Consider the following 27,176-nt stretch of genomic DNA (forward strand, 5'->3'; position numbering starts at 1 on the left):
GGGGGGAGCGCCCCACACTCAGCTTCGGGAAGCGGTGGGAGGTGAGCGGACCCCGGAGGTTCTGGCCCCTCAGTGCCCTCTCAGGGATGGGCAAAGCCTGTGTCCCCAAGTGAACCGAGGAGGACGCACGCAAACGAAGTTGGGTCCTTCGCCTCTTTTCAAGTTTTCGTCTCTGAAATGCATAGTCCGAAAAACAAAGAAAGGAAGGCACTTGGGCAGTGAAAAATCCCAACACCACGGTCCGTTCCCCCGCGAGGGGGTGCTCGTCCGCCCTCCCGGGATGCGGCCTGTACCCACACGACCCCTGGGAAGGCGGAACTGTCCGGGGTCTCCGGGCGGCTGGGCCACCCCGCGAGCTTAACTCGGGGAAAGTGAATCAGCGGCGCGGAGGGTCCGCGGAGGGCGGGGCAGAGCCACTCCCTCCGGAAGGGGCGGGGGGCCGGGGCGGCGCCGGGGCGCACAGAAGGGGCGGAGCGCACAGAAGGGGTCCGGGCGAGACCCGCAAGAGGTGGACAGCCGGGTCGGGGGTGGTGAGGGGCGCCCCCGGGTGGGACCCGGAGCGGAGATCCGCGGGAAGGAGCGGACCCCGGGCGAGGGTGGACCCGAGTTGGACCTGGGGGCGCGTGGCCAGCCAGGGGCGGGGCAGGGTGAGGGAGGGGGCGGAGATCCCCGCGGAGGCGCGGACCCCGACAGGGCGGACCGCCGACGAGGGTGGACCCGGGGCGGACCTGGGGAGGGGCGGGGCGGACGGGCGGGGCGGGACGGGGCGGAGATCCCCGCGGAGGCGCGGACCCCGACAGGGCGGACCCCGGCGGGACGGCCCAGGGCGAGGGCGTTGGCGCCCGGGGAAGGCGGAAGGCGGCGGCGCGCCGGGAAGCCCAGTGCGGATCCGTCCCTCGCACCCCGTGCCGCGGCCGCCTCCGCCGAGCCCCCGACCCCGCGGCCGGAGCCCCCGGCCCCGCGGGCGCCATGGAGGCGGCGCTGCTGTGGTTCTGCAACTGGAGCACGCTGGGCGTGTGCGCCGCGCTCAAGCTGCCGCAGATCTCCGCGGTGCTGGCGGCGCGCAGCGCGCGGGGCCTCAGCCTCCCCAGTTTGCTTCTGGAGCTGGCGGGGTAAGGCCGGGGCGGCGCGGGCGGCTGCCCTCCCCACTCGCCTCTGCGGCCTGGAGGGCCCGGGGGCTCAGGAGCGCGCCGTGGGTCTAAGCAGGGCCGGGGAGCGGAGCCGGAGCGCCCCGCCGCCGGGGGCCACTTCCCGGGACGGCTCACCTCCCCTGTTTATTCGCCGCTCACCGCACGGACTGCGCATGCCCAGTTTACGGAAGCGTGGCGGGAGGAGACAGACACCCGGCCAAGCTCTCCCGCAGCTGGTTAGCCGCAGCCCTGCCGCGCGGCTTTGAACTTGGCCGTTTGCACCTGGCGGCTCTCACATACACTTCCGCTCTGAGTACCCGCCACCCCCCCCCCGTCGTACCCCTTTTCTCGGGTCTCGGTTTCCTTGCATGTAAAGTGAGGGGCTGGACTATAAATTCGAAGGATCCTGCGCTTTTAAAAGTTACACGTGGGGTGTGGGGATTCCGAGAAGGGGGAGCTCTTTGGAAGGAGAGACTTGAATCGGGCCAGATCCCGCCAGGGAGGAGCCAGTGCCGCTCCGCGAGCGCTTCTGCGTCAGGAGGCCGGCGTGGAGCCCCCGACTCAGTATTTGAGGATGCAAACGCGAAAAGCGGGGTTCTAAAACTCGGTTGGGAAGCCCCGAATGGGTGGGAAAGCGGGGCGCGTGAAAGCCGGCACTCTAAACGCGAGTCCCTGGCAAGGCGGGGCCCCCCCGTCCCCCTTCCGTACCCCCCCCCCCCGGGATATTGTATCACACGGGCAGCACGCGGGCGCGTCCGGCGGCGGCACTCCCGGGGAGCCTCGGCTGGAAAGGAGCCAGGGACAAGGGAGGGAAGGAGACCCGGGGAGTGGGGTGTGGGGGTCCTGCCCTCGCGCGCTCATCTGGGGACAAGCTTTGTCAAGGGAGAATCGGCCGACTGGCGGGTGTGTGACCCGTTTCAGATTTGCAAACGACCCACAGCACTGGGACCCCCAGGCTGGAGAGCGGGGATGGGAGGGGTCTCCAGCACCTCGAAGTGGCCGCCGCGGCTGTTGGGGTGCGGAAGGGATGAGGAGGGCGGAGTGTCCGGGAGGCCAGCAGGCTGCTCATTTTCACTGTTCTGGAACAGGTGTCCCAGGCAGGTTCCGGGAAGGGGAAGCGGGGAGGCAGTGGGCGGGAAGTACGAGGTGGGCACCCCACTTGGGGCCAGGCCGCGCCAGCCAGCCGTTCTGCCTCCACTCCCCCCACGCCGGGCCCGGGCCCTCCGCTGCAGGGGCGCGCCTGCCTCAGCACCTCCGCCGCCCCTCCTTCCAGGCCGGCCGGGCATCCCTGCTGCTCTGCTCCCCTCTGCCCTGCTGGGTTCCAGCCTCAGTTCTGCTCTCGGCACCTGCTCTGGAACCTTCCACGGGTGGGCTTTCAGACTCCTGATTCAGCCCTCGGCCCAGACGCGGCAGCCCGGGCGGTGGTCCCTGCTTCCCCTCCCCAGGCTACTGGTCGCACTGACGTCTGGCTAGTGATTCCCTGGGAAGAGGCTTCAGCGCTGGGCTCTTGAGTTGCTGCCTCGGCGAGCCCGTGTGTCGTTCCTGCTCACACCTCCGGCGTGTACGTGTTGAGGAAGGAAACTTGAGTCACACCAGGAATACGGACACGTTTGTGGGGCCCGCGGGTCAGACACCGTTTGGCTTGATTTTATCGTAAGGAGCTTTCTCACGGATTCTTTTCTAGTGAAAAGAAACCTTAAAAATCAGAGAAGGACACTTACTGCCCCCAGGCCGCAAGAGTGACAGACGGTTGTCCTGGGGACGTTTGCGTCCCCCAGAGAGAGAGCGGCGCCCTGGTATGGGGAACGCGTGTGCCGGCCTTGTCTTTTCCCTGAATTCTCATATGACCTTGGCTTCTTGGGCCTCAGTCTCCCCAAGCGGTCTGTAAAATGTGGAGGACAGGGTGGATGAGCGGGAAGGTGACTCAGCTCTGACGTCCCCAGCGCCTCGTGCCTGTCCTGAAGGTCTCTGGCTGCACTATGTGTGCTGTGGGGGGGGGGGTGCTCAGTGAAGAGCAAGGGGGTGGCGGAGGCCCCCCAACGCCTGCTCGTGTGTTGGGCCCCGCTGGCCGCAGCCCTGCAGTGCAGGGGTGAGTGAGCTGGAGCTGCCCCCTCCGCTGGCCCCCTGAGCTCCCCCTCAGTGGTGAACAGAAAGGGGTTGCTGTGTTCGGGGCGCCTCTGGCCTCCCACCCCGGGACCCTCACCCCTCACCCCCAGCTCAGCCAAGGTTGGAAACAGGATCAGGGACACAGGCTTCCCAGCCCCCCGGGTGCTTTATGGCAAAGCACCCCCTTCCCGACTGAGGCAATGAGAGGGGTTCCGTCTGGATGAGTGATGGAGGCTCTGGGTCACCTGGGGGTGGGGCAGAGGGACTGAGGGGACAGCAGCGGGATGTAGGTTCCTAGGGAACTGACTGGCTGGCCGGGAGCCACAGTGGCAGGAAGCTCAGGCCTTTTCTCCTGACAAGGGTCTGGTCCGGGGTTTTTACCCCACCCCCCACCCCAAATTCCCAGCCTCTCAGAGCTAGAATTTTCTTTTCTTTTCTTTTTTTTTTTTTTTTTTTGAAACTTACTTATTTTGAGAGACAGCAACATTGCGAGTGGTGGAGGGGCAGACAGAGAGGGAGACAGAGGGAATCCCAAGCAGGCTCCGCACTGTCAGCGCAGAGCCCGACGTGGGGCCTGAACTCACAAAACTGAGATCATGACCTGAGCGGAAACCAGGAGACAGACGCCCAACCGGCTGAGCCACCCCGGCGGGCGGCCCTCACAGCTAGAATTTTCTTAAGGAACAGGTGGCTGTTCTTCATGCCTCTCCCCCACTGCTCCTCCCTGATGGGGAGCACTCTGGACAGTGCAGGGGGTCCCCTTCCAAGCGCCCTCTCCGCTCAGGGCTGCGCCCAGACACGCCCCCCCGGGTGTCTGTGTCCTCCCGTGTGGCTTCTAGTGTGCCGCCTTCTGAGGGGCGCCTGGTGCGTGACAGGCCAGCCTGGGGCCAGAAGCCCCGTCTCTTCTCCTGGCCCGCGGCTCGGATCTGTGACACTCCCTCGTCCCCACCATCTCCGGGGACTCGGCAGAGACCGTGTGCCCTGTGCCCAGCGCCCAGTCAGCCCCAGGTGCTCGGAGAGCTACGCACGGTATTCAGTCGCTGTTCCAGGCTCTGTTCTAAATCTCTACCCCCCCCCCGCCCCCCCGACGTTTGCAGGCACCAACCACGGGGCCAGGCGTTTTGCAAACGAACCCTGGCGCCTCGCGCTGGCCGGCCCCCTCCCCGCCGTGCGCTGGGTCCGCCCCGGCTCAGACACCCCCCTCTCTCCCCAGTTTCCTGGTGTTTCTCCGGTACCAGTGTTACTATGAGTACCCGCTGCTGACCTACCTGGAGTACCCCATTCTCATCGCACAAGGTAACGGACCCCTCGGCGCCCCCCACCCCCCCCGGGCAGCGGCCCTTGGGCCCCACCTGCCCCCCTCAGAGCCTCTTCTCTTTCAGATGTTCTCCTCCTGCTGTGCGTCTACCGTTTCAACGGGAACGTGAAGGGAGCGGCCCCGTACGTGGCCGTGTATCCTTTGTTGTCCGGGATCCGGTGGGACCGGGGCCTTAGGTGCTTTACGCTAGATCTGTGTTCCTGCGGTTAAACTAAACAAGATCCCACATGCATGGGAGTGAACAGATTCCCTGCCCGGGGCCTCCCTGCCGAGAGCAGGGCCCCAGCGAGCCACCAACAAGCCGAGCCGGCTGTAGACACGGCTTGCGGAGGGGTGGGAGCACCCTGCTGGGAGCCCCTCTCCCAGCTTCATTCTTTTTTTTTTTTTTTTTAAATTTATTTCTAGGAGAGAGAGAGACAGCGTGAGCAGGGGAGGGTCAGAGAGCGAGGGAGTCACAGACTGAAACAGGCTCCAGGCTCTGAGCTGGCAGTCAGCGCAGAGCCCAACGCGGGGCTCGAACCCACGAGCCGCGAGATCATGACCTAAGCGAAAGTCGGACGCTTAACTGACTGAGCCACCCAGGCGCCCCTCTCCCAGCTTCATTCTTGAGGGGAAGGGAGACGTTTCTTCTTCCCTGAGAATGTCCCCAGAGTATGTGAAGTCAGAATAACGGGAATGTGTGTCATGAACACAAATGCCACTAATGCACCCGGTGAGCTGGCCCGCTACCGCCTGACGGGGGGGGAGTGCGCATTCTGGGCGGCCTGCTCAGAGTGAACGTGAGGTCCAGGACGTTAGAAGGGTGTTGGGTGAGGGCGTGTGGATCTGGACCAGGCTTTTGTGTCAACTCTGTAAAACTTCAGTGGTTCGCTTGTGGACTTCACGTCCCTTCGAAAGCCAGGAAAGCCTCTCCAGTGGCAGCCGGTTAATCCCGCGTGTCCGGAGGCGACCTGAGCGGATTATCGTCGTGCACCTTCGGGGTGGAGCAGAGAGGCAGGGGCCCTTCCTGTCTGTGCCCAGAGCCTTGGGATGTGGGCGCGGAGGCTGGGGCACACCTGCTGCGCCCACCCCCTGGGCGGGCACATGAGCTGCAGGCGTCTGGTCCCTCCCGTCCCGCTGGGGAGTGGCAGAGTCGTGCTGTGTTGTTGCAAAGATCCCAGTACTCGGAGCGCCAGAAAGCGGAGCAAGGGGCGTCATGGCGGCTGCCTGACTGGAAGGCTGTGGGGGACGGGGGGGGGGGGGCTGAGTCCTGTCTGCACCCATCCTTCCCACTCAGCTTCCCTCTGCACAGCTCTGCCCGGCTGGTAAGAGGGTCTTGAAAACAGAGTACTTGGAAGATGAAAAGCATTGTATCATTTGCTTTTTATCTTTATTTAAAAAAATTTTTTTTAATGTTTATTTATTTTTGAGAGACGGAGAGAGACAGAACATGAGCAGGGGAGGGGCAGAGAGTAAGGGAGACACGGAATCCAAAGCGGGTTCCAGGCTCTGAGCCGTCAGCACAGAGCCCGACGTGGGGCTCGAACTCATAAGCTGTGAGATCATGACCTGAGCTGAAGTCGGACGCCTAACCGACTGAGCCACCCAGGCCCCTATTTTTGATGATCTAAAAATTCAAGTTCAACCGGGTGCCCTGTATTTTTATTTGCGAAACGTGGCAACCCTACAGGAAAGTCATCTTAAGGAACTGAGAAGCTGCTACTATTGCTACTACTGGTCAGGTTTTGCAAAATGTGATGTAAAATGTGTATTTGCAATGGATAGTGTAAAACTGGGCAAAATTCGTTTAAGAAAGGAAATTAGAGTGTTTTCAAAACAAGGTTTCATCATCCTAGATTCTAGCTGCCGATCTGGTGTTGAGCCAGTTGCTAGGAAATCAGTTCTGGGCACACCGGGCATGTCTGTTTCGATCCCCTCCGTTTAAATAATATTATTCATTATAATCATAGCCACCTGTTGGGTCCCTATGATGTGCACCAAGGCATTAAGGGGGTAGATGGGACAAGCAGTGTCAGGTTTGCAGGTAAGCAAACCAAGGTCAGAAGAAGGAATGTGACCTAGCCCAAGGTCACGGCAGAGGCTCGCGGCCATCCCCTCACTGGCCTGGCTTCAGTAGCCGGACTTTGCGCTTTTGCCGCTGCTCTGGGCATGACGAGAATCCGCTGTCCTTCCTCCAGGCTCTGCCTGGGCTCACGCTGGGGTTAGCAGGGAAGGGGGAAAGAGTTTCACGTGACACCAATTTTGCAGAATGTGCCTGCTATAATGTTGAGCTTATTTAAATGCTAAACTTTTGACATCACACTGGAGAGGTGTGGGTGGTTGGAGTTAAGTGGGCAGTTAGAATCCTTTAGAACCACAGAGGCAGGGCGCTTGGCCGTTTTCTTCCATATCTGCTGTTATTTTGAGCCATTTTTGTCTTTTCCAAATCAGAGAGTTTCCAGCAGAACCTTCCCAGGTTGGCTTAATGTGTGTAACCGCCGTGGTCTTGGCCTGTCCCCACGGGCGCGGGGTGGGGGGCGGCCGAGCCACTGCTGTCTCCCTTAGCGCTCGGCAGATTTGTGGCCTCATGGTTCATCCTTCCCCTGCAGAAGTGGATCCTGGACGTGGCCATGGTAAGTGCATCGCCCCTTGAGAAGAGAGTGTATGAACTAGTCAGTCTCTACCCACCACTGTCCCTGCGAAGAACTTGATAGGTCAAATGTTTAACCTGCTGATTTCTCAGCTGTACCAAAGGATAAGGGAGTGAAAGCGCAGTCGTATCCACATGTTACAAGATGTTAGTCTCACTTAGGTGTTTGGTAACATTTTCTTGCTTCCTTTTCTTGGGGGCCATAGAGCATGGGGCTGGGGAGGTAGTTACCAGCAATAGAATGAGCAGCAGGGGTAGAATGAGCCTAAAGAGCTCATAATCAGGTTAATGATTACACATTGGCCACATACTCATTATTTTAAAAAATCATTTTAATGTTTTTTTAAAGATTTATTTAAAAAATTTTTTTAATGTTTATTTTTGAGAGAGAGAGAGACAGAGTTTGAGTGGGGGAGGGGCAGGCAGAGAAGGAGACAAAGATTCTGAAGCAGGCTCTAGGCTCTGAGCTGTCAGCACAAAACCCAACATGGGGCTTGAACCCATGAACCACGAGATCATGACCTGAGCCGAAGTCAGATGCTCAACAGACTGACCACCCAGGTGCCCCTAAAATTTATTTATTTTTAATTTTTTTAAATGTTTTATTTATTTTTGAGAGAGAGAGAGAGAGAGACAGCATGAGCAGGGGAGGAGCAGAGAGAGGAGACACAGAATCTGAAGCAGGCTCCAGGCTCTGAGCTGTCAGCACAGAGCCCGACGCAGGGCTTGAACCCCTAAACCATGACGTCATGACCTGAGCCAAAGTTGGACGCTCAACCGACTGAGCCACCCAGATGACCCCATACCCATGATATTTCTAACTCTGTCCCCCTCCCCAAACATTTTGTCCTCCTGGGAAAAGGGTTACCTCTGTGTGTTTGTCCTTCCTTGGGTAAGGCCCCAAATTCCCATGGTGTGAGAATAGGACCCTGAAGGTCAGGAAGCATTTGACCCCAGATCCTCTCTCCGAAGTGACTGGATTCCGCTTTTCCAGCCAACGGGAGAAGGCAGTGCACCAGTCACTGCCTGCTGCACCCAAACTCCTGAACTTCACCCCCAACCCAGCATCTTGTCTGTGACCCTTGCTTGGGAGGTGAACTTGGGTCCATGTTACGTTTCAACCTTGAGACTTGTCGGGAGCAAATAGGTAGGGTTGCCGTCTTAACAACCAAGAACTTTTTAGCATAAGTATGTCCCAAATATTGCACAGCATGTACTTATGCTAAAAATTATTTGTTGTTGATCTGAAATTCAGATTTACCTGGATGTCCCCTATTTTTATCTGCGAAGTCTTTCCGGGTCCTGGTTATGAAAATGACCTTATGATTCTACAGACGGCACTTCCTTCCTCCTGAAGACAGATCGGGTGGAGTATCGGGCAGACTTGGTTAGAGTATCGCGCGGCACTGGCCTCTCCCCCGACAGGAGGGGATGGGGTCCTACCTGAACCCTCGTGCACAGGCTTTCCTGAGGCCCGGTCCTCTGTGCTCACGGTCCCGGCCTGACTCCCCACCGGCCTGAGCCGCTGATGCAGTCTTCCCACCTGGGGTCTGTCCCTGGAGCCCAGTCCTCGGAGCCGCCTGCTCCTGGCATGACCCGTCTTCGGATCTGAGCACAGGCCCTTGCTCCCTGCCTGGAGCGCTCGCTTCGCTTGACTTCGCCACAACCCTCCTGTGTCCCGGTCACCCCTTCCCTCCTCCGTCTCTACCGTGACGTGTTGCTCTAACCCAGAAAGAGCTGCCTGCCCCACGTCAGGTGCGGGGGACCGAGCAGAGCCGGACCCCCCCCCCCTCCCCAGTCATGGAGCTTTCCTCCCGAGGGTCAGAAGTTAAACGAGCTGCTCCGGTCAAGGACACCGGCCACTTGCCTTCGCACTGAAGCCAACGGCGTTGTCGTCTTGGCCTCTCTCGCATCTGCTGCCCCAGATCAGGATTCCTCCTTGGACCACCTGGTTCACTTGGCTCCCGGGGCGCCTCGCCCGTGGCGGCCCCTCCACCTGCTCCTTCCGCACATTTCCGCCCGTCCCCCCTCACCTCCCCGCCTTCTTTACGGAGGGGCCCAGGCCTGCAGCGTGTCCTGAGTGTGACCACCGCCTCTGAGCTACGCGTGCACAGCTCACGGGCCTCCCCCTGGGCTCCTCCGGCAAAGCCGCCCCCCCTGCAGCTTTATAGTCCTCCACCCGCGGCTGCTCGCTTCTTCTCTGTGCACGCAGGGGCATCGCAGCTCGGAGCCGCTCGTCTCTCTGCCTGCCTCCCACTGCCGTCCTCAGCAAATCCGCCCGGCTCCGCTCTCACAGGACGTCCGGGCCGAACACTTCTCCCCTCTGTTCCCACCCTCCTCCCTGCTACAGACGCGGCCGTGGCCTGTGGGCCGAGATCCCAGCTTCCTACTTGCTCCCCTTGACCTCTGCTCCGCCCGGCAGCCGAAGTGGGTGACGTAGAGGCGGGGGCGCCACAGGACTGGGCCCGGGCGGCCAGGAAGGGCGCCGCAGCACCGCAGGGACTGGTGGGAATAGCCAGTTCAGAGCCTGTGTGCCGCGCCTGCTGCTTGGACTCATGAGTCTGTCCGTTCAAAGCAGCTCGGTTTCCCCCAGGCTCCAGAACACCATGTCTGTCTATCATCTGTCTGTCCATCTACCTGTCTACCTATGTGTCTGTCATCTATCCGTCCATCCATCCATCCACCCATCCATCCATCCATCCATCCATCCAACCATCCATCCATCCATCCATCCAACCATCCATCCATCCATCCATCCATCCATCCATCCATCCATCCATCCATCCATCCATCCATCCATCCATCCAACTTATTTATCTGTCTATCCATCCATCCATCCATCCATCCATCCAACCATCCATCCATCCATCCATCCATGTATCCATCTTATCCATCTATTCATCCATCCATCCATCCATTTATCATCTATCCATCCATCACCTATCTATCTGTCTATCTATCATCTATCTATCATCTTTCTGCTTTTATTGGCCAGTGGTTAGATGGATAAGCCTCTGTGGCCGTGCAGCGACCCTTACTCCTGCCTCCACACCGGCTGCACGCCCACCAGTTACCCACTGAACAGTGGGATTGGTGCATTTATAAACCAGCCTCCCGCTGTTGCATGCTTTTCCGCTTAGCCCGGGTTTTGTCCTTGCACAAACTGGTTATGTCTGACTGTTTGGCTTCAAAAGCACTCTCAGTATCTGGCGCCCTTTCTTCTTGAACTGAAGGACTCCTAACTTTCTCATGTTTTACCTGCAAACAGAACCTAAGTACTTTCATCAGCGCGGCCAGCAAGTTTGCTCAGCTCCAGTACCTGTGGAAGACCAGGGACTCGGGGGCCGTGAGCGCCCTCACCTGGAGCCTCGCTGCATACACCTGTGCAAGTAAGAGCCAGACGCTGTGGGCACCCGGCGTCTGCGTTGGTGTCCACCCGTCCCGGTCCCAACAAGCTTTCATCCTTTGCACATAGAACCTCCAAGTGGGTCCATATTTATGATTCTGATGGCACGCAGGCTACTTTCCAGTCTCTGCAAGATCCCTATTCCCGTTGCTTAAAAAAAAAAAAAAAAAAGCGAAACATACCTTTCTCGCAAAATCTGGCTAAACATCAACAATCTTTTTGCTCTTTGAAAAGCATCAATAGGCTGATTATATTGAATCCACTAACGTGTTTTAAAAATATGAATCATTATGATGTAACAGATTACAGAGATGAAAAGCGTACACTGGCTTTTGAGAATGAATGGAATATGCTGTGGGGTTTTCCTGCAGCCGTATTGTCTGGTCCCACGTTCAGAATTTCCACTGTTCGTTTGGATTCTTGCAGGAACCTAAAATACATATATGCCATTTTAGGTAGAAAAACTTTAAACATTCAGAGCTATTGCATTACTTATGTTAGTTTTAGGTATTTGAACTATACTTCATGTTTCTTCCATGTATTAAAGGAACAATTTCTCTATCAGAGGTTTTTGGAAGGGGTCTTTACGTCCAAGTTATGTAAAATTGAGGCTTCTTGGGTTTTACTTTTAGCTTGAAATGTTGATGTGTGTGTGTGTGTGCACGTGCGCGTGCAGTTTCTGGAATTGCTGATTAGATACATTACTTGTTAGTGCCCTAATTTTATCTTCAGGTGATCTTATCATTCAGGGTTGTTTATTAAATTTTCTTGTAGGAAATGTTGGGCACTTATAGCTTCAGAGACCATGTCTTACACTTCCATCTGTTTTGCATGGTGCTATGTGCTTAACAAGTCCTTAAGTACACATTGGATACATGACAAACTGAGGATTGTAACTTTATGGGCAAAAAATAAACTGGCTTTAAAACTAATTTCCTAAATGTGCGACGTGTGAGGCCGAGGGAGAGCTTTGGGTGGGTTCGGGTAGCGCTCTTGAAATCCCAGGCCACGACCCCCCGCACGTGCCTCCTGTGTTCACCAAGGAAAGGGCTGTACCAGAAAAACAACGTGAACTGAACAGTTCTAGTAAGTCCTGTAGGTAAATTATTCCCTTTGCTGGGCCTCAGCTTCCTTTAGCTAGAAAATAACTATAAAAGAAGGGGGTCAAGTTCAGTCATTTAAAAACATTGTTTTTCGTTAGTGGAAGCCTTTATTATTTTTTTCACGTTTATTTATTTTGAGGGACGCCTGGGCGGCTCAGTCGGTTAAGCGTCCGACTCTTGATTTCAGCTCAGGTCATGATCTCGCAGTTTGTGGGTTCAAGCCCTGCATCAGCCTGTCTGCTGACAGCATGGAGCCTGCTTGGGATTCTCTCTCTGCCCCTCCCCTGCTCATTCTCTCTCTAAAATAAATACATAAATAACATAAAAAAAAAATAAAGTTTATTTATTTTGAGAGACAGAGCACAAGAGGCAGAGGGGCAGAGAGAGAGAATCCCAAGCAGGCTCTGTGCTGTCAGTACAGAGCCTGATGAGGGGCTCCAGCTCATGATACCATGAGATCATGACCTGAGCCTAAATCAGGAGTCAAACACTTAACCGACTGAGCCACCCAGACATCCCTGTTGTTAGCCTTTCTTTAGATGAAACCTTACTGGAAGCCCCATATGTATGGGATTTTCAAAACTTGCTCTTTGGGGTGGGGGAGCTGTGGGTGGGCACACACAGTGGGTCCTCAGCTTCTCCCCTGTCCCCTGGGCACCACTGCTTTTGCTCTTAGGAGAGCCCCGAAACCACTGGGCCAGGACGCATGGCCGGATTTGAAAGGTTTTTATAAAATACGGCACTGATTTGCTGTTCTGGACTGCCAAAATCTTTCAGGAACAGTTAGCATCCATTCCTGTACTTGAAATGGAAAGACGTTAGCTGAATACAACATGTCTGAGAAGCAAGGTAACACTGTTGCATATTTTCTCTTACAGCAAGAATAATAACAACTGTAATGACCACCAGCGATGTTACAAGTAAGCGCCATCTTTTTCTTCCCACCTTTTGGGACTGAGTGCCCTTCGTGGCTCCTTCCTTTGTAAACCATCTTAGGGCTTCACAGATCAGCTTGCTCGACGTACAGTTAAGAGGCCACGGCGTGTTCCCGGGCACCGGCCCCCCACTTGCAGAACAGAGCGCCAGGGATCTAGGACCTGCCGCGCAAAGTCATAGATTCCCGTCTTCCTGAAGCTTCCACTCCAGCAGTGGGTGGAGATGGACGGTGCCGTCAGCGCCCATTAGCTACTGAAGAGTCCTGGTTAATGTGCTTTGGAAAAGTAGGACAGGTGGAGCGCCTTATGGGGGAACGTGACCTGAAGGGGAAGAGACGAGACAGGGAGCGGCCCGTGTTAAGGTCGTGAGCAGGGGACGCGTGGCTTAGCCACGGAGATTGAACGGGAGGGCTGGGGTGAGTGTGAGGACGGACTCTATTCAGGTGCCATAATCATGTGATCCCCCCACATCTCTGTGTTTTTAAAGAGATTTTTGTTTTTTTAATTTATTTCTAGGAGAGAGAGAGAGAGAGACAGCGTGAGCAGGGGAGGGTCAGAGAGAGGGAAGAAACAGGCTCCAGGCTCCGAGCTGGCAGTCAGCACAGAGCCCGACGCGGGGCTCGAACCCACGAACCGCGAGATCATGACCTAAGCGAAAGTCGGACGCTCAACCGACTAAGCCACCCAGGGGCCCCCTCTGTGTTTTTAAAGGAGATACTGTGATGGAGGAGAAAATACTTGGGTTGACGTAAAAGGAATCAAGTAATTCCTTAGGCTGTTTTCCCCTCCCAAGCCGAGCATATACGTGTTTGGAAAATGATGAAAACAAACGATGTCACCTGTTCTGTGAAGACTAGAAATATGTCCCTGGCACACAGAGCCTTTAAATAAGCTAATTGTTACTTGAGAAATATGGCTACGGGGTCGTGGGGCACCCCTGTTCCTCTGCAGAGATCGTATCTTTGGCTAAAACACCTTCTGTCAGCTCTGAGAGAAGCACTCAAAGTATTGAGGTCAAAAACATAAACTCGGGTCAAGTGGGGAAAAGGGGAGATGGGTCCCAGTCTTCTCCACAGGACTTGAATTCTCTGTACGGGAAGAATCAAACCGCAGCGAAACAAACCTACATGTTAAAATATTGAAAGACTGAGAATAAAGTTCCCTTCCCCTAGAAATACTTGGAACCAGGGTTGTTGAAAGTTCCCATGATGTGGTGGTGTGAGTCTCGTGTGGCAGGTGGGGGGCGGGGTGCAGTTATTTAGGCTTCTACTTAGAGCGTCAGGGCAGGGATTGTGCTCTAGAACGCGAAAACAGTACTCTTTACTACATGCTTTTTCTTTTGGGTTGATTTCAGTTCTTCTGCGCTTCCTGATCATGCTGGCTTTGAACGTGTGGGTAACCACGACGGTCCTCAACTACAGGAAGACGGCTGTAAAGGCTGAATAACAGATGTGCCGCGCCTCCACAGTGGATTCTAGTAACTAAACCAACGGGGAAAATAAGCCCACGGCTAAATCAAGGTCCCTTATAAATTTCGTCAATTGCTTCAGAAACTTTGAAGCCAAATGTATTTTGGACACGAGCCACTTTAACCCCTGTTTAGAAATGCAGATTTCCTCCCCTCTCCCCCTCGTGAGCTGGAGGCAGGTCTCAGACACCTGCAGGTCAGCAGTCAAGACAGATGCTTTTCAGCTTTCACAATCTTTCAAGAACTAAATCCTTTCCAGAGCACAAATGATCATGAGTGGAGTGGGATTTCACTCAAAGTCAGAAGTGAAATTGTAGTAAATTACTAGGGTCATTTTCTGGGACTTTTTAATATAGATTTAACAGGATGGCCTTCCTGTATCATAAGACACTACACAGCCTCCCGAGGCCATGGTAAGGCTGTCGAGGCAAAAGCAAAAGCGTAACTGGCTCGGGTTCATATCCCACAAAGGAGTCCTGTAACTTCACCCAGTGCCTTTAAGTCCTTCCCCAGGAAAGGTGTGTTGGCTGCTAGCTCTACAGCCGCCGGCTGAGGCAGTCCCAGAGAACTCGGATTCAAGATCATGCTGCCATTTTTAGAAGGGTCACACCTTTGAACAAGAACGTCCACTGAAAATACATGCAGTAAAAGGTATTGCTGGCGTCTGTCCGATTCTTACGTATTTTACTCATTGTATCAGATTCTAAACATGATGTTAGGATTATTGGAGACTGTATTTTAAAGTTTATAAGCTCTAAAATTTAAACTCTTTCCCTTTATAATTGAATGGCTTTGTTATATGTAATAAGTAAATGATGTTTATTAGAAAATGTTTGCGTTTCCTATGTAAGATAAATAAATCATTCTGTAGTTTTAAAAACCATAGTTGTCGTTTTTTAATTTACGGAAGCTCTACACTGAACGTGGAGCTTGAACTCACAACCCTGAGACCGAGTCACATGCTCCACCATCTGGGCCAGCCCGGCGTGCCTCAGTCATCAATTAAAAAAAAAAAAAAATCCAAGTGAATCTTTTCTCATATAGTTATAATCTAACCAGTAGTAATAAATACAAATTCTATGACTTGAGTCCAACATTTAAGTTACTTTTTATTAGAACTTTATCATTGCTTAAAGCTTCTCCTTTAAGAAAATACTATCTTAGGAGCGCCTGGGTGGCCTAGTCAGTTAAGTGTCTGACTCTTGATTTGGCTCAGGTCCTGATCTCACAGTTCATGAGTTCAAGCCCCACATGGGGCTGACAGTGAGGCGCCTCTCTGCCTCACCCCTACACTCTCTCCCCCCCGCTTAAGTAAACTTAAAATACACACACACACACACACACACACACTCTCTCTCTCTCTCTCTCTCTCTGCCTCACCCCTACACTCTTTCTCTCCCCCGCTTAAGAAAACTTAAAACACACACACACACACACACACACACACTCTCTCTCTCTCCAATGAAGAGTTCCCCATTTTTCCCATTCGAGAGAAAAGGGAACATCTGACCTATTCCAGATACCCTACACACATGATATTTAATCCTACAACAATCCTGTAAGTAAAGTCTACACTTTACAAAAGATAGAAACACTGACGCATGGAGTGAATAACCTGTCCCACATCTGGCAGCCAGTAAGCATCCTAAATAAGAACCCACTGATTACCAAAAAAACACTTTCTTGAAAACCACCTCAGCAAAACAGGCATTCTGCGTCTGTCTTTTCCTTATCCGGGACACTCAAATGAGACTGTTAGATTTGCAAGTTGCTGAAAACACCTGGGTGGCTCAGTCGGTTAAGCGTCCCACTTCGGCTCAGGCCATGATCTCACGGTTCGTGGGTTCGAGCCCCACATCGGGCTCTGTGCTGACAGCTCAGAGCTTGCAGCCTGCTTCAGATTCTGTGTCTCCTTCTCTCTGCCCCTCCCCTGCTCATGCTCTCACTCTAGCTCTCAAACAATAAACAAACATTAAAAATAAAAAATAAAAAAAATCAAGTCAGCAGCAGACTCCTTGTTGAAATTCTGTTTTGTATTTTTCCATGGACCAAAGGACACAGCTGAGCATTCACAAGTCTGTAACCTTAGGTATGATTTGTTTTGCTATATACCCTTCTTTTTATATGCATCTTTCAGGGAAGGCAAAAATTTTTCTGGGTACATGTTAGAAGGCTGCAGCATTTCAGGACTATTTCACAGGAAGAGTACGAAAATGCTTAGGTCTTAATCTCTTTTATTTAATTTTTTAATATAAAAAGCAGGCATAAAATACAATTACATTACTACAAAGATGCAACAAAAAATTTTTTTAAAGATCAAGGGGTACGATTTTTGTTCAAAGGGGACAGTTGATCAAATATTTATGATTATCTAAACCATGCAGTTCATAACTTAATACAATTGCAAACAAAACTCATTATTACGGGGAAGGGAATCAGGGACAGGCCCCCCAAGCAGAATCCTCAGCACTGTCATACAGCGCCTCTTTTCAAAGTGCTCTGTGAATCAACTATGGTATCTTCACGCCAGAGGGAAACCGAAGCCTTCTTCCAGGGGAGGAGACGGGATTCAGTAGCAGTGTCGACACAGATCGAGAAACTCAGAAGTTCTGACTCGCTCTCATAGAATATTAAACATGTTATTTAAAGCATGTTTCAATAAAGTAATATAGTGTCTAAGTTTCTCTATTTTACCACCAGAATCCTGCAGGAATAGATTAACAACAGCAGCAAAACTTCTTAAATTGTGGTTTGGCAACCTAGAGTATTTCTTTTTGAGGATCTATAGATAAACTGACACAAAAGATATCCTTCAGAGCCAGATTTGTGACTCCAGCATAGGTTAATTTTAAAAACGCTAATCACCTTATTTTAGATTTCTCGGTATCCTTTAGTTAGCTAAAGGCATTTACACATTTCAGGATAGATAGCATGTTTTAATACTTCTCAAAAACTCACTGTACATTAATTTTTAACAGTAATACCGGCACCAGTTTCCCTTCCACTTCTGTCTCACCATCCCCACTCAACGAAAGTAAAAATCCAACTAAGAAAATCCCAGTATTCACTACTTCTTAGTTCTTAACAGGAGGTATTTATGGCTCTAGGAGAAATCACGTGTGAAGAAATAAGCAACTTTTGGTCTTTCATTCACCTGGGAAGCTTTGGAGCCTCAAGAAAAAGAGAAGCTGGCACAAAATCAGGTTGTTAAACCGAGGCAAGATTATCTTTAATGAGTGCTGGGAAATAAACATTTGGATAGGTGTGTGCATTCATGCATGTTTGTGAAATGAGCAAAAGGGTAAAAAGCAAATTCTTACCCAAGGTCAGGATTTTGATTAAGCGCATTTCCATTAGCTGGAGAAACAACCTTAAAAACCCTTATGTTAAACCATATAATGTGAAGAATCTCCATGGGAGAGATTTTTTTTCCCACCCCTTAGAATACTTTCTTTTCCCCGAAAAACTTCGCATGAAGCTTCCTGGGACGGTTGCAGCGCACCGTGACTCTCCATGTTCTCTAACATGTACAGCATTCAAAATTTAAACTTTCGCCATTGTTACTCAAATATTTCAATTACTCATGTGTAAACTTCAAATTATTTCACCTTAATAAAGTTTATTAAAAATATATATATATATATACTCTCCAATTCAGAATAATATGATAGAACCTCCCATAGTGTAACAAAATCTTTATATAAAATATTAATTCAGTCTCCTTTTAACAAGTCTAATGAATGGAAATATTTATTCTATATAAATTTTATATATTTCTCATTTTTAAATCTTACTTTAAAAAAAAAAAAAAAAAAAAAAAGCTGTGTCCCCAAGCCAGAACTGCAGAACGCCCCTGGAAGGGAAGTGGCATGCGTGTCCGGACTCCGCCCGGGCAGCATGAGCACGCGCAGGCAGTGTGAGACAGTGTGAGAATGACAAGATTCAGTTTTAGTACATCAGGCCGGAGGCCACCTTTCAATTTCCACAACAGTATCTATATTTGGGGGGTCTAACTATTGAAACATTTCTACACTGACCCCAAGGTGGGGGGAGGAGGGGGAGGAAGGGGGTCAATGAAAAATGTCTACTTCCTTCATTGAAATATTAGATGATGTATTTCAATGTCACACCACACTCTGTATGTATATAAAGAGGCTGAGAAAAGACTACATGATTTTTTTTTTTAACTTGATACTTACCGTCGATGCTTACTATAGCAGTAAAAACACATTTTTCTGGGATGAGAAATATCGCAGAAGCGGTCCTGTATAATGTACAACTTTAACATCATTTAAAAAATAAAAATCAATTTAAGAGCCTTTGAGGCTACTTCTTCCCAGTCACCAGTTTTCTTAACCCAATACTGAAATATTGCCATACACAGTTGTGTGTTTGAGGGAGCACATTTAAATATTTAAAATATATCTACAGTATGTCTTAGTTTTCTTTATATTTGATATAATCTTAGAATCTTGAGTGTGAAAATGTAAAAATAGTCACAAATGTCTCTACCAGAAATAAAAACACATCTAGGGTAGCCAGCAAATCCAAAGCAAAGCAAATGTTTCAGACTAATACTGAGGTCTATAAGCAGAGTGGGGTGAGTAATAAACAGAAAAGATGTATTAGTTCCAATACTATCCATTATTGTTTCTATCACTGGTACTTGAGAAAAATTCCGTTATACAATCAGGACAGGCGGACACTGATAACTATCACATGTAAAAATAGTGCACTATTTTTCTTTTGCAAAGCGAATTTGCATCCTAAGAGCTGGTAAACACTTTTTGTTCAAGATACAGAAATAGGTGAGACTTAAAAAAAATTAAATTAAGGCATTCAAAATGGGTAAAGTTGCCTATCATGAAGCATTAGGAAACTGATATAATTAACTTCAAACTGCTTAACCATGATCATGCAGTTTCCATGGGGTATACACACAAGTGATATAAACTCAAACGTTATGGCTTTATACAAGTGCATAGTTGCAACTGCGGTATGTTATGATATCTGATTACTGTGTATAAAAAAATAAATGGGACATCTGAAGAACCCTCTTGCAGTAATACAGTACTATATATATGTGTGTGTGCGCATATATATAGAGACAGAGATTTATATATATATATACACACACACACAGTATAATGGTCACTTCGTAAAGGTGTAGTCTCCATCACTGTAGTGGAATCCATCCCCAGACTCTTCTGGTAAATGTGCTGGTGAAATCTCTCTGTTGAAGCTGAAAAGATGATTTCTTTAAACTTTAACTCTTCTCAATCCTTTTGTGCAATGTAGTGTGAGTGATGCCAAGAGAGCTTTATGAACAACTCTGGAAGGGTTGCATATGATATTCTTGCTCTATTAACCAATCATTGTTGGTTCAGCTTGCTGCTCCAAAGGAGAGCAGAAACTCTCCAGGATTTATCATCTATATTGCAGGGATACAGGGAAATACATGTATGTATGTGTGTGTTTGTGTATCAGTCTCTCAGGAAAATATAGCTTTTTAAGAAATTTTGGGCCATCATATTTCAGTCTTGTTTTAACTGGAAGAATATGACCACCTTGAGTAACGACTGCATTCACAGAAGGCAGCTAGCTGGAAAAAAAGAAAGAACAAAGTTAGCTGATACAGTAAAATAATTTAAGAAATTGTTAAATTCTTTGAAAAGGCATTCCGTTTACAGCATTAAACTATGTCATCTTCCAGCCCCTATACTTTTAACACCTAAATCATACATAAAACATATTTACTATATTACTTTTCTTATTTTTAGATACATGCAATTATATGCTTGTATTTTTCTATATTTTCTACAAACATGACACACAACATTTAATATGGTTAACTGGCTATTCGGGTTAGATAATACATCACTGAGGAAGTCAAGGCAGATTAACTGCTCCCGCCTCATGCAGCTGAACTTTTGGACCAGGTTCTACTGGAGTGTTTGACTCTTAGTCACATTTTTTAAATCTACGAAATGGGAACACACACATCATTAGGGTAAATATATGTAAAAATACTCTGTAAATCTTGGTTGTAAACACCTTCCAACAATACACGACTTAAGTCTATTTTTGCAATGTGCTTATTTGGGTTAAAGACAGATAATACTTCTTTTAAATCCATCCTATCGCGAGGTTCAATTTTCACTCAAATTTCCTTTAGCCACTGTTAACCAAACTATTTTATGTGTTCTACAAGCACAAGAACTTCCACAGCATGTCAGTAGCATTCTTCAGCAAGAATAACATTAACTTTTCAAAAAGCAAACGTTTCACAGCATCACAAAGAAAAGCCAAATCAGAAACAGCTATTTCACAGCACTCATTAGACTCATAAAGTTTTTTACAGTTTCAATTCTTGCAAGTTAGAGAGAAGGAAAGAAGAGGGAAGGAGAAAGGAATCCCATGCTATGTTCACAAACTAATACAGTTGTAGGAACTTGAAATCACTGTAAATTTTATTTGTCTGAATACACCTTCTTTGGAATGGGGGCGGGGGGGGGAAAGGTACCAGGATTGGCTTCTTTTGTTATGCCTACATGTTTTTTCCCTAAGACAGAAAACTAATTCCAACTGTATTGAAAATATGTAGCTAATAAAGATTCTGAACATAGCATTTCACTTTTATAACTTAATGTGGAAATTTCAGTTAGAAACTTTTCTGAAAACTACTTTTCAAATATATTATTAAAAACAACTTAATGAAATTTAAAAACTAGTCAAAACCAATGAAAACCCAAGTGCAAATCACATGCACTACTTGGAAATACTAAGATAACTCATTTTTCATTTTTTGATTTACCCCATTTATTTCTTCAGAAATCAAAAACATCGTCATCATCATCACCACCATCAACATCATCAAATGACCAATCCCAGTCTTTAAATGCCAAATCAAGCAATCTGCAATAGGAGGTTTGCAAATTTACACTCGAACACTCTTTAAAAATGGCAGTTTAACATACTAATTATCTAGAATTCACACTTTGTGCTGTGAGGATTTTAACTCTCTCTTCATCAGTAACAACACAGTCATAATTAAAAGATGGTAGCACACAGGGAACTCTTCTCTTTACATATAAATGTATATAATGTGAGACAGGTATGCTTTCCAGAATACCGGAGAACTGAAGACAGGTACTATTTGGGGATAAGATACAATCTTCTCACCATTGGGCCCAGATGAAGATGTAACCATCCTGATGCTTAGTTCCACTTGAGAACTATGAAAGCCCAACATTCGTCCACACTCCCTTGACAAAAGGACCCAGAGCGTCAGCTCACATTTTTCTAGAATAGTACTACAAGTCCTAGTTGAGAGAGAGGTTAACACTCAGGACACAGCTTTCTTCATTCTAGCAGGACCCTATTTGCTCAATGGGTCACCAAGAGTGGTGCTCTCTGTGAAAAACTATGAACAAGAGAAAAACCACAGGTATACACTAAAACCTTGAGTTGCAAATAAGTTGTTCTGCAAGTATTCTGCAGGATGAGCAAAGATTTCTAATAAATTTTAACTTAATAAACAAGCGATGTCTTACAACACAAGTAGAATGTCACGTGATCACAACTGAGCCAATGGTTCTCTCTCTCTCCCTCCCTTCCCTTCTTCACTCACCCGTGGGATTGTGGGTGATCACCTCCCATGCTTGGATGCTTGGTCACACACCATGGTGTTTGGCAGAAATCAGTGATTTTTCAGAATGTTGGAAGGTGCTCACAACTGGCACTAGTATATTTTTTGTCACTTTTCAAAGCACCTATGGAGGGATGTCTGGGTGGCTCAGGCAGTTAAGTGTCTAACTTCAGCTCATGATCTCACAGTTCCGTTCTTGAGTTTGAGCCCCACATGGGGCTCTCTGTTCTCAGCAAAGAGCCCACTTCAGATCCTATCCCTCTCTCTCTCTGTCCCTCCCCTACTTGCTCTCTCTCAAAAATAAAAACATTAAAAATTTTTAAAACAAAACAAAGCACTTATGGACAGTCCTTTGCTTTTTCATACAAGAGTGAGCTTAGGAAGGCTTTGCTTCATTCTAGGCCAGGCTGCCTGTTGATATAGACCCTTTCCTCTGTTGCTTTATTGCCAGTTTCATTAAATACAGTGTACGGCCAGACTGTGCTATAGTCAATATCCGTGCAAGCTTATAGATGGCTCCCATGCAGAAAAATACTCCATTGAGCAAAGAGACTGCAGTGATTCCGTTAGTGATAGTTAAAGTGTTCATACACAGTAACCCTCCTCTCTCTTGTCTCCCTCACACCAGCCACAGAGGCTTTTAAAGGTAGCTAAGTGCAGGTAAATTTATTTTTCTTTATATTTTGTTTGTTCTTTATTATTTTGTATTATATTACAGTATTGTAATCATTTTCATATGAGTATTTTTGGAATGAATTATTTGTGGAGTTTCCATTATTTCTTACAGGGAAATTTACTTTGATATACAAATGCTTTGGATTACAAGCATGTTTCTGGAACAAATTATGTTCGGAAACCAAGGATTTACTATATAAGCATCATTAGCAACTTATCTTGGCTGAGTAAATGGACTTAGAGCAGGGGTATATGTGGTCTTTTCTTTCCAATCCAATCATCTAATACTGTAATCATCTTTATTTTTAAAAAATAAGTGTAACTTTTTCAATGTTTTAACTGTGATGTTCATGAATCAACTTATGCCAAGGAACTCCTATGGTTCCCAAAGTCTCATCTGAGACTTCAATTTTATTATTTTTTAACTTTCTTTTTAATGTTTTATTTATTTCTGAGAGAGAGAGAGAGAGAGGGGGAGAGAGACAGTGTGAGCAGGGAAGGGTCAGAGAGAGAGAAGACAGAGAATCCAAAATAGGCTCCAGGCTCTGAGCTGTCAGCACAGAGCCCAACACGGGCGGGGCTTGAACTCACGAACCTTGAGATCATGACCTGAGCCAAAGTTGGATGCCCAACCGACTGAGCCACCCAAGCGCCCCTGTGACTTCAATTTTTAAAGTTGGTTTGTAAACTTAATTTATATGATTTACTCAAAACTACTCATAACACAGGTTCACAGGCATCATCCCAAGAGATTCTGATATAATTGGACCACAGGGGTAGTGTGGCCTAAGTATCTGCATTTTTAAATAATAAATCTGAAATGAATTCTGATGCGGCTAGATGACTTTGGTAATCACCGACAGAGTGTGTAGATGGATGGTTACCCTAATTTAAAAGTAAACAAACCCATTCAAATTACTCTGTTTCAAAATGTGCTGACTACAGAACAATATGAAAGAAAACACACAAGTATACATATAATTATTCACTTAAACACATATCACATTTTTCTAGGCTTTCACAGACAGTAACTTGTAGCTAAGGTACTGCTTGGGAGAGAGAGATCAGGGGGCCTTCCGAATCAAGCCCCAGCTTTGAAAAATCTGCATTTCGTATCCTTCCGAAACCTTTGAAGTGTGTGTGAAGTGTGCACCTGTGTCTTCAAATTTTAAAAGTCTGGCCACTAGGCTGTTAGCACAATGTCTGGCAAGACTTCCCTTATAGCCCACCCCCCCTTCCTTCGAATTCTTGTCATTTCACCTTAAGAAAGCTTTCTCTAACTTGGTTTCTTCCCTCCACTGTCACTGTCAGTACCTTAGTGAAGGAGCTCATTAAAGTCAACACATACCAATCTCTTGCCAAAAGACTTCTATCTGAAGAACAAATAAGAACTCTTCCAGCACAGTGTACCCGCCCTTTTCAATCTGGCTCAACGCGTTCTCCGCAGTGTCAGCTTCCACTCCCTGTCATTCCCTTGCCCTATCCTGACGCAGCACATGGTAAACATGTAACACGTGAGTGATTCTGACAACTCAGCACCTCTACGTGTCAACGTTCTGCCTGCCATTGTCTTTTCCCTTATTACTTTGTGTGGAAAATTACTCCTCTTCCCTTTCTGGAGATCTTTCTTGATACCCTCAGGCAGAATTCTCCATGCTTTCTTTGTTCCCCTCTAACACTCACTCATGCTTCTACTACAAATAACATTTTAAATAGTACTGTAACTATCTGTTTGATTTTCTACCACCTCCATTTAATTGAGCAGTAGGTATATACTTCAGGTCCAAGAAACTTATTGCCAAAGACTGCTTTGGAAAGGGAGCATTATGACGCTGAGTTCTGCTAGAAGCACACTAGAGTGCCCATTTCTTTACATCTTGCCAATACTATGTTTCTTAATCCTTACCAGTTTGGCAGGTGAAAATGGGTTTTACATTTTAGTTTTAAGCTAACTTCTTTGCTTAATAATCAAGTTGATCTCTTTCTCATATTTATAGTAATGCCTGCATCCGCATGTCCCTCACTAATGTTCATAATGGGAAGAGGCCATCTTCTTTTTCTTAATGACTTACGTTAAGGACTCTGTATACAAAGATACTAACCCATCTTTCTTTAATACGTACTGCAAATATACGTGGTATTTTTAAAACTTACAAGGTTGTAGCTTTTGATCACTCAATCTCTAACTTTCTTTGTTTTTACTTTTAGGAAATTCTCCAATCTAAGATCAGATACATATTCCCCTATTTTCTTCTACTTCATTGAATGGATTTGTTTTTGATACTTCAAGTTGTATATAGTTTTTCATTTTTTCCTAAGTAAGCAGTCTGTTAGCTTCTAATATTTATAAATGGGAAAGAACAAACCTAAGTAATGATGACATGAGAGCCCCCCCGACACGTCCACTTTAACAGGGTCAGCAATGCTTTATTTCTTAAAGCTGGCAAACGAGCATTTGTTGCATTTTTGCTTTATACTTTTCTGTGTGTCTTAAATATTGCCTTTTGAAAGGAGACCTTTAAGAGGAAAATAATTAAAGTGAAATGCCCTCCACAGAGACCAGCATTCTATGTCCTGCTTTAGAACAAACTAAGGATCTCTCCAACTATCTTTATCATAAATCAGTATTTTATTCACAAATTTACTACTTTTCTAGCATAGCTTTTTTTTTTTAATTCAAACTTATCAAGCAAGCATTCCTCTGGAATAGCATTTCCATACACTATGTTTTATAAACTGTCTATCTTCTCACTGTGGGGCAACGTGGTAACACAGCTGAGGACGTGGGATCGGGAACCAGACTCTCTGGATCTGAACCCACAGCTTTGCTGCTGCTGAGACGCGTGACGGCAGGCACGCAGCACTCTGTGCCTTAGCCTCCACATCTGGCAAATGGACCTGAGCAGCTACATCACAGGCCGGTTATAAGGATAAATAAATTCTATAGTTAAAACTCACAGAAGAGTGCCTGACATGTAATATGCCCTCAAAAATAGGACTTTACCTAATAGTAGCTAACACTTACTTAACCATCAACTTAAAATACTTCACTACAAAGAAAGGGAAGCGCTACAAAGATAGTTGAGAATCAGAACCAGGAATGTCACAAAAGGCAAAAGAATAAAATGTAATGGTGTAGTTATTTACAAAGACAAACACTGAGGAAAAGTTAAAAAAAAAAAAAAGATTAGATGAATATTTATGGCCACGGTGTTTTAGTGTACACATAAACACGTACGTACACATAAACACATACATATGCATATGATGATGTCTAACAAAGCCAAACATTTAAAAAAGGCACCGTGCAAATTAGTTCAGTAAAGCTCGGCTGGCACAAACAAAGAGCTAGAAATGACAACACAGAAGTGCAGCTCCTAGATGTTTCGGAATGATCCTTTAACAAGTCTACCCTTTTGTCTATAGGAATGTTACAAACTAGCAGAATGTCAAAAGCCCCAAGTCCCATGCTTGCCTCCCCCCACCCCTACCCCAAAGCCGTGCTGCTCACCGTCAGACCACAGACACATAACAGACTGAGGAGGGTGCTCTTCCACAGAGTCACTAAGCAGTGGCCTAAGTCAGGTACTTAACAGTGGTGACAGGCACTTACTATTCTAGAGCAAGCTAGGTCTTCCAATTTTGGAAATCTATGCCTGCCTGATACACTTCCCTTGCTGAGTGACAAATATGCCTCTTTGGTTCTTGTTCTAATACATCATCCACAGAAAAGTCTGTTAAATCTTTACTGCAATTTATCATCTCCCATCCTTCCAAAGCATTTCTTCAGAAGATTAAATATCCTTAGTTCTTAGGGTGTCTGGGTGGCTCAGTCAGTAGAGCATCTGACTCTTGATTTTGGGTCAGGTCATGATCTGGCAGTTATAAGATCAAGCTCCCCACGTTAGGCATGGAGCCTACTGAAATTTCTCTCTCTCTCTCTCTCTCTCTCTCTCTCTCTCTCTCCCCCTCCCTACCCCCCACCTCTTCCACTTGTATGTGCACACTCACTCTAAAAAAAAAAACCTTAGTTCCTTCACTGGTTACATCTGTAACACTTTCCAATGACCCACCAAACTACTACCTCAGTCACTATCTTCTGTACGCCCTCCAGGCTGCCTACGCTACTCTTAAAATGGGACACCCAAGATGAATGGAAACTGCAGGGTGATTCATGTAAGACAGACACAGAAACGATCTTGTGAGTTAATGAAGCGAGAGAGGCACCGGGTTAAAGGCCAAGGAAATAGTGCCGCAGGTGCATAACAAAGCACAAAACTGCGCCCATCTCTATGCTTAAAGCTCCAAAGAGCCTATTAGATAAAAAATGTTCACAAAAATACCCTAGGCATTTTATGGCCAGCTTTGATATTAGTTGTATCTACATGCATAACTGTGAGAGAAAGTAAGCCCTATTACTTACTGTTGCTATGCAAAATGTATTAAAAAATCAATGAAGAATGATTCGAAGGGCAGGGCCAGAACTAAAATAAAACAAAAAGCAACAAAAATAAAAAGTAAATGTGCCTCCAATGGACCAAATGCTGAACTGGGGGAAGGGGATGACAAAGAAAGTATTTACAAGTAGGTGAACACGAAAACTGCTATGTAATCGAAAATATGCCCCACTTGGTCTGAAAACTGCTTCATAAACAAATTCTATGTGTTATCTCACAAGTAGTGAAATCATTAACTTGTCAAATCACACAAAAGAGTAAAGTGTATCAAAAGGACTGGAGTTCTTACTGTCCTGATTCT

General features: G+C 47.7%; 2 protein-coding genes across 2 annotated transcripts in view; one reads left to right on the plus strand and one right to left on the minus strand.

Moving 5' to 3' along the window:
• The first annotated feature begins 847 nt into the window (after window positions 1-847).
• Window positions 848-14,438, plus strand: SLC66A3 (solute carrier family 66 member 3). Its single transcript, XM_039231018.1, has 7 exons — window positions 848-1,112; window positions 4,450-4,532; window positions 4,619-4,688; window positions 7,109-7,166; window positions 10,452-10,572; window positions 12,571-12,612; window positions 13,982-14,438. Exons 1-7 carry the CDS (start codon window positions 970-972, stop codon window positions 14,071-14,073), a joined length of 609 nt encoding a protein of 202 aa, XP_039086949.1. The 5' UTR covers window positions 848-969; the 3' UTR covers window positions 14,074-14,438.
• A 1,874-nt stretch (window positions 14,439-16,312) lies between these two features.
• The window catches only part of ROCK2 (Rho associated coiled-coil containing protein kinase 2), a 133,766-nt gene continuing 122,902 nt past the window's right edge, over window positions 16,313-27,176 (minus strand). The window contains exon 33 of the mRNA XM_039231051.1: window positions 16,313-19,697. Within this exon, the coding sequence (XP_039086982.1) occupies window positions 19,694-19,697 (4 nt within the window). The 3' untranslated portion in view covers window positions 16,313-19,693. The remainder of the gene's footprint in view (window positions 19,698-27,176) is intronic.

This window comes from Hyaena hyaena, unplaced genomic scaffold (assembly GCF_003009895.1).
Source record: "Hyaena hyaena isolate Hyena2069 unplaced genomic scaffold, ASM300989v1 scaffold_53, whole genome shotgun sequence".
Lineage (NCBI taxonomy): Eukaryota > Metazoa > Chordata > Mammalia > Carnivora > Hyaenidae > Hyaena > Hyaena hyaena.

Bases quoted from the DNA above. Each gene is read 5' to 3' on its own strand.
- SLC66A3 (XM_039231018.1), top strand. From the start codon at position 970: ATGGAGGCGGCGCTGCTGTGGTTCTGCAACTGGAGCACGCTGGGCGTG. The intron at 1,113-4,449 runs GTAAGGCCGGGG...CTCTCTCCCCAG, and splicing joins TTGCTTCTGGAGCTGGCGGG to TTTCCTGGTGTTTCTCCGGT. The intron at 12,613-13,981 runs GTAAGCGCCATC...GGTTGATTTCAG, and splicing joins GACCACCAGCGATGTTACAA to TTCTTCTGCGCTTCCTGATC.